Source organism: Littorina saxatilis, linkage group LG12 (genome assembly GCF_037325665.1).
Source record: "Littorina saxatilis isolate snail1 linkage group LG12, US_GU_Lsax_2.0, whole genome shotgun sequence".
NCBI lineage: Eukaryota > Metazoa > Mollusca > Gastropoda > Littorinimorpha > Littorinidae > Littorina > Littorina saxatilis.
The window spans coordinates 83,369,308-83,376,807 of record NC_090256.1 but is presented as its reverse complement, the minus strand read 5'-3'; the positions used below and the strand labels follow the sequence as shown (position 1 = coordinate 83,376,807).

The 7,500-nt window shown below is 42.4% G+C and overlaps 1 protein-coding gene across 1 annotated transcript in view; it reads right to left on the bottom strand.

Annotated features, from left to right (window-relative positions):
* Positions 1-1,958: 1,958 nt before the first annotated feature.
* The window catches only part of LOC138982969 (glycoprotein-N-acetylgalactosamine 3-beta-galactosyltransferase 1-like), a 62,648-nt gene continuing 57,106 nt past the window's right edge, over positions 1,959-7,500 (bottom strand). Inside the window, exons 4-5 of the mRNA XM_070356362.1 lie at positions 6,141-6,428; positions 1,959-5,826 (exon numbers count right to left, since the gene is read on the bottom strand). Coding sequence (XP_070212463.1) covers positions 5,590-5,826; positions 6,141-6,428 — 525 coding nt within the window. The 3' untranslated portion in view covers positions 1,959-5,589. The remainder of the gene's footprint in view (positions 5,827-6,140; positions 6,429-7,500) is intronic.

Genomic DNA, 7,500 nt, shown 5'->3' with positions numbered 1-7,500 from the left:
TTCGTGCGCCGTACAACAAGGACTACAGAAGTTCTTCACACCTCCAGGCCAGAAATGTTTTCCCATAAGATAACATCAAATTGATGGCTGCACCTGCAACCCCTTATGTATACATTGTAAAGGATTAACTAATTTAGCGTTCAGGCTGTGGACTCTCTCTCTCTCTCTCTCTCTCTCTCTCTCTCTCTCTCTCTCTCTCTCTCTCTCTCTCTCTCTTTCTCTCTTTCTCTCTCTCTCTCTCTCTCTCGGCATGCATACTGCGGATCGAGTGTCCTACCGTCACATACACTAAGTCCCTGATACGACTTGCCGCGTGGAACACATTGTATATTGCTTTGTGAATCCATGAAGCTGTTTGGACCCATTGACGAATACCTCTCTGTACAAAGTTAGAGTGTAGTGCACACATAAAAGTAAGAATAGTTAAATGTACCGTCCTCCTCGCAAAAAACGATCATGTGCATCACTATATAGATCCACCAAGGCTAATGCGTGGGACTCGATAATATTATGAGCATGCTCCCACGTTGACACTCATAAACAATCTACACACTTGACAGAAGTCTTCCACTTTTGACACGCTTATTGGCATGGTAGGCTTATATAGCTATTATAATGAACACGTGGGGGAATTCAGGGGCTGTGATTGGATGGTCTCTTCCTATCATCAAAGCATAATGCTACGGAAGTCGGCCATTTTTCTCAATATCCAAAAGCATATTGAGAAAAATGGCCGACGCATGGTTCTTGTTTACACATCTGTACCACGGCGATGTTTCTATCGACAACAGCATACACTGACAACTTAAAAATCTGTTTCAACAACTGTGTTGTGAAGTCGAATGCACTTGGAGTCAGTTTTTCTTCCAAAGTCAGAAAGCGTGTAGCGGTGTGCATGTCTGCGCGAACATGATGCGCGTAAGAAGTTTGTCTGCTATCAAAACCTGAGATCAACGCATCGACGCAAAAACTGTCATTTTGTAAGTTTGGAACAACAATTCAAGGTCATAACAGCTATATAATCGCTATTGTGTTTTCAGCGTAGCAAAAGGGTCCGATATTTAGACTCGAACAAGTATAATGCGACTCGTCTTCGACTCGTCGGCATTATACTTGTCTCGTCTAAATATCGGACCCTATTGCTACGCTGAAACCACAATAGCTGTTAATAGTCAGTTATGAAATTAATTCAGGAAAAAAAATCCCACTCTTCATAGATAGCAGCGAGGCTGAAGATGCTTGGTACGTGTCAAATTAAAAGAATGTCCTTATTACTCGTAACAGCCTGCACGGGTATATGGTGGTGTACTTGATCGCTTAAACGAGATAGGGAGTTCCTACATTTTAATGATTCAGGTGACACTCGCGTAATAAACGTATCACAACACATAAAGAGTCTCATCTTTGATGCCCCAGGGCGATGCCATTGTTCAGCCCATGAGAACCCTCAAGCAGACCTACAATGATTGCAGGGTTGCATTTCACAGAGGCATTATACAAGATCCTGTCAATGACCCTGGTCCCCTTTTTTTGTGGCTTGTGGGGCAAGACTTCTACGAAACATAATTAAGATTGCGAGGAGAACGACCGACTACTGAGTACGGAACCGATACAAAAATGACATCATTATCCTCGTCTCAGACTGCAGGTATAACATTCGTGGTAAATCCCCAGGAACGGGGGGCGCCCCATGTACGATGGACGAACTGGTATCACAGAAATGGAAGCTACACGGGCAGTCGGAGACGAGAAATATGACATCACGAATGTCACGGTTCCGTACTCGGTAACCGGTCGTTTTCCTCGCAACCTCTTCACTGTCACAGTCAAGCGCGTGCGTAGGGAGATACTCAGAGGAGATTTGGGCAGCTTTCTCTAAATTGTTCACAGCTGTGTGCCTCCTTATGGCTGTGTTCTTTCTTTATTTGGTGTTTAACGTCGTTTTCAACCATTCAAGGTTATATCGCGACGGGGAAAGGGGGGAGATGGGATAGGGGAAAGGGGGGAGATGGGATAGAGCCACTTGTTAATTGTTTCTTGTTCACAAAAGCACTAATCAAAAAATTGCTCCAGGGGCTTGCAACGTAGTACAATATATGACCTTACTGGGAGAATGCAAGTTTCCAGTACAAAGGACTTAACATTTCTTACATACTGCTTGACTAAAATCTTTACAAACATTGACTATATTCTATACAAGAAACACTTAACAAGGGTAAAAGGAGAAACAGAACCGTTAGTCGCCTCTTACGACATGCTGAGTAGCATCGGGTAAATTCTTTCTCGTCCCAACCAATATGGGACTCCCCCTAACCCGCGGGGGGTTTATGGCTGTGTCGAATAGTCAGCCCAGTAGAGACGATACATTTGGCTGCATGTCGTCAGCTGGCCCACAGAGCCTGGTGTAGAGGGGGGTGACCTGTGTTAAGAAATCCCAACGCTTTACGTCGCAGAGGGTGCAGACTTGTAGAATATGTTCTCGAAAACGAGGAATGGCCGACAGATACTGTGGCTGCATGTGCAAACAAAACTATGGCCAGACAATAGCGGGCCCTTCCGTTTCCTACACCACTGACAGTCATCATGCGCACGTGCACATTTGTTTTTCACCCAAACTCGATTTATACACATATCTTTTTAATAAACATCAACAACAATGGGAAAGCCGTGTCTTGCTGTTGTCGTTGGGCTTTCCCGCGTTGCAACACAAGCGGGGCCACTTGGCACAGCGAAAATGACTTTCATCCGTCAAATGGGAACGTTATTGGTACAACACCATACAGGTAGCCGTATTCCTTCTTCGGAGGAGAAATCCTTATCTTAGCTTTATCTTGGTGTTCTGTTATTGATGGAGATGATCGTCTACCAAAGGTCCTTCATGACTTACCCCAGAAAGGAAGTTGGGGATTTGAGACCAACGTCCCTGCTCATCTGGACAGACCGTGATGTGTTGTGCAGTTCTGCGCAGCTTACACTTCATCTTTTGGGTCTTAGGTCACTCATTTTTGCATCCACTTTTAACACACTTTTCACTCTTATCGCTCAGATCGAGTCTTAATTCAATGATGTGTCCTGGCAAATATAATAAAGCAGTTAAAGGAAGGCACTGCGCTGGTCGTATAGGTCAACAGTGCGGGCTAGCTTGAAGCGCACAAAATTTTCCTCAGTTTTTTGTTTCCTGATAATACAGCAATGTTGAGGCGTTACAATCGTTCTCTTTGACGCAGGAGTGGAAGGCCGTTTGTGAAGTGTAAACTCGATTCAATGCGTTTTTCTGTTGAAAACACACAGTCCGGAGCTCGTTATTCACTATGTCTGATGCCTGCGCTTGTCTCCACTAGTTATTCCAAAACGAGCTATATTTAGCTCAGATTGCCTCACCGTCAAGGAACACAACTCTTCAAATTTTTTTATTACCAATTCAGTGCCCCATATGGCTTTTTGACCAATCAGGACGGATTCTAGGTGACCCTCTAAATGTTATAACGTTCAGGCAGGGACCCTTTTCGTTTATCACGCTAAAAATTAACAAGACAAAGTAAAAATGTAGCCTAATTCAACAATATCAGCGTGATTTATTCTAAAGAATGACACTTCAAATGCTGTCAAGTAATACTCTCTTTATCTAAAATAATACCGAAAAGCGAGTTTTGTCGGTGGGTGCGTTACGGAACAGCAAGGCACCGCCCATCGTCTGAGTGTGCAATGCCGACAGCTCACTCCAAATGATCAAAGTTCGCAAAAATCAAGTGAAATTGCGTCACTCGCTTTACATCAAATGTATCTTTACGTCATTTGCCATCCGTCTGGAGTCGGTTCTAAATCTGTCACTCTCTGTTCAACGAGAAAAAGCGAAGAAACCGAAACGCATGTTCAACATGGTTTATCTTGTGAGATTGTTGTGTGTCAAAGGCATTTGACCTGTGAATATTCATCACGTCAGGTGTGTTACTCTGATTGGCTGACTCAGGTCACGAGAATTCTTTGACTTTCTTTCTTTCTTTCTTTCTTTATTTGGTGTTCAACGTCGTTTTCATTGACAGGCATAATCAGGTAGAAGCCCTCAAGTTCCCATTGCGGCTGTTCTGTCTAATTAGCGGGGTCGCTTCGAAATTTCTTTTAGTCGAATTAAACGGTAATAAAACCGTTATTTCTAATATGCTGACTGTTAGCAAATGATAACAGACATGTCTCACAACCGATATCAGCATTCGCCTAAAAGGCTTATGCTTGATATCATTTTTCTCGACTTGTCTTGTTATCATTTGCTAACAGTCAGCATATTAGAAATAACTCATAATATCAACCCATATACAGATATTTCCGAACATGGTCTATGATATAGTAACCATCATAAATGCTGCTAACAGCCGGCTTGAGCAATCCCTGCAATCATGATCACAGTCAAATAACAGTAAGAAAATATTGCTAACTTTTAGCTTGAACATTCACAGCAATCATGATTCCATTCAAATAACCATGAGTAATATTGCTTACTGTTAGCTTGAACAATCACAGCAATCATGATTCCATTCATATCTACCATTAGTAATATTGCTAACTTAGCTTGAACAATCACAGCAATCATGATTCCATTCAAATAACCATTAGTAATATTGCTAACTTAGCTTGAACAATCACAGCAATCATGATTCCATTCAAATAACCATTAGTAATATTGCTTACTGTTAGCTTGAACAATCACAGCAATCATGATTCCATTCAAATAACCATTAGTAATATTGCTTACTGTTAACTTGAACAATCACAGCAATCATGATTCCATTCATATCTACCATTAGTAATAGTGCTTACTGTTTACTTGAACAATCACAGCAATCATGATTCCATTCATATCTACCATTAGTAATAGTGCTTACTGTTTGCTTGAACAATCACAGCAATCATGATTCCATTCATATAACCATTAGTAATAGTGCTTACTGTTTACTTGAACAATCACAGCAATCATGATTCCATTCATATCTACCATTAGTAATAGTGCTTACTGTTTACTTGAACAATCACAGCAATCATGATTCCATTCATATCTACCATTAGTAATAGTGCTTACTGTTAGCTTGAACAATCACAGCAATCATGATTCCATTCAAATAACCATTAGTAATAGTGCTTACTGTTAGCGTGAACAATCACAGCAATCATGATTCCATTCAAATAACCATTAGTAATATTGCTTACTGTTAACTTGAACAATCACAGCAATCATGATTCCATTCAAATAACCATTAGTAATAGTGCTTACTGTTAGCGTGAACAATCACAGCAATCATGATTCCATTCAAATAACCATGAGTAATATTGCTTACTGTTAGCTTGAACAATCACAGCAATCATGATTCCATTCAAATAACCATTAGTAATAGTGCTTACTGTTAGCGTGAACAATCACAGCAATCATGATTCCATTCATATCTACCATTAGTAATATTGCTTACTGTTAACTTGAACAATCACAGCAATCATGATTCCATTCAAATAACCATTAGTAATAGTGCTTACTGTTAGCGTGAACAATCACAGCAATCATGATTCCATTCAAATAACCATTAGTAATATTGCTTACTGTTAGCTTGAACATTTATTGCAATCATGATCACATTCGAGTTGATTTTCGACACTGTATGGGCGTGTGACTTCAGCTCTAGTGTTTGAGGTCCAGGTTGAGATCCTGAGGCTTGGAAATGATGCCGAAGGGCCGCATGTGGTAGACGAAATACTCCAGGGCGTACATTTTGGCAGTGTTGATGTAATGGAAGGTGATGGGATAGTCGCTGATGTTGTCAAGGCCCTGGAACACATATACTGACCATTACTTCGCACACCTGAATGAATTGCACTGTTAAAGCTAACACAACACAACACAACACAACACAACACAACAAAGCGCAACACAACACAACACAGCGCAACGCAACGCGACGCGACACAACACAACACAACACAACACAACGCAACGCAATGCAACGCAACGCAACGCAACGCAACGCAACACAGCACAACGCAACGCAACGCAACACAACACAACACAACACAACACTACACACAACACAAAACATAAACAACACAATAGCACGCAAAAAGGGGGTTTCCAATGCATAACATGTAGTCGTACATACCTTTTTGGCGCCATTGGCATCGTAGGACAGATACCACTTGGGGTAGCCGCCTTGGAGATGTGTCTCGGTGTCGAAGCAGTGGAAGCGGGAGCGGCCCAGGCGGTCTACAGACGGGAGGATCTTGATCCCCAACCCCGTCATACACTTGCCCACCTCCACGTCCTCCGGCCCTCCGTCCTGGCGACATATGGAAGTGTTGTGACCTTGAGTGGCCAGCCGTCTGAGGGCCTCCTTGCTCAGGATGTAGCCTGCCCCCCCACTAGCGTAGCCGTTCGGCTTGACGATCACCTGAGTAACATCGTACGTTTTGTTTTAGTGTACGGCCATTCGGCTTGACGATCACCTGAGTAACATCGTACGTTTTGTTTTAGTGTACGGCCATTCGGCTTGACGATCACCTGAGTAACATCGTACGTTTTGTTTTAGTGTACGGCCATTCGGCTTGACGATCACCTGAGTAACATCGTACGTTTTGTTTTAGTGTACGGCCGTTCGGCTTGACGATCACCTGAGTAACATCGTACGTTTTGTTTTAGTGTGCGGCCATTCGGCTTGACGATCACCTGAGTAACATCGTACGTTTTGTTTTAGAATACAGAATACAGAATACAGTATTTATTGAGCCAAGTGACATTAAAAAACATTTAAAGTACAAGGAATTTCGCGTAGTGTTGGTAAAATCACGCACACACACACACCCACACACACACTGACACACACACACACACGCCCACACATACACTGACATACACACCAACACACACGCGCCCACACTACAGCAGTCACGATCACACCATCACACGCAGGGCAGACATGAGGTAAAACAAATGACAATCATCTATTAAAAGAAAATGTACAAAGAGTGGTCTAAGATGCTGGTGGAAGGGTCTACACAGAATACAATTTTATAATCTAATGCATAGTTAGAACTAGCCCATCCCCTCCACCCACCCACTCATGAATAACTAAAATAATGCAGCTAAAAAAATGTTGTTCGGCTTGACGATCACCTGAGTAACATCGTACGTTTTGTTTTAGTGTGCGGCCATTCGGCTTGACGATCACCTGAGTAACATCGTACGTTTTGTTTTAGTGTGCGGCCATTCGGCTTGACGATCACCTGAGTAACATCGTACGTTTTGTTTTAGTGTGCGGCCATTCGGCTTGACGATCACCTGAGTAACATCGTACGTTTTGTTTTAGTGTGCGGCCATTCGGCTTGACGATCACCTGAGTAACATCGTACGTTTTGTTTTAGTGTGCGGCCATTCGGCTTGACGATCACCTGAGTAACATCGTACGTTTTGTTTTAGTGTACGGCCATTCGGCTTGACGATCACCTGAGTAACATCGTACGTTT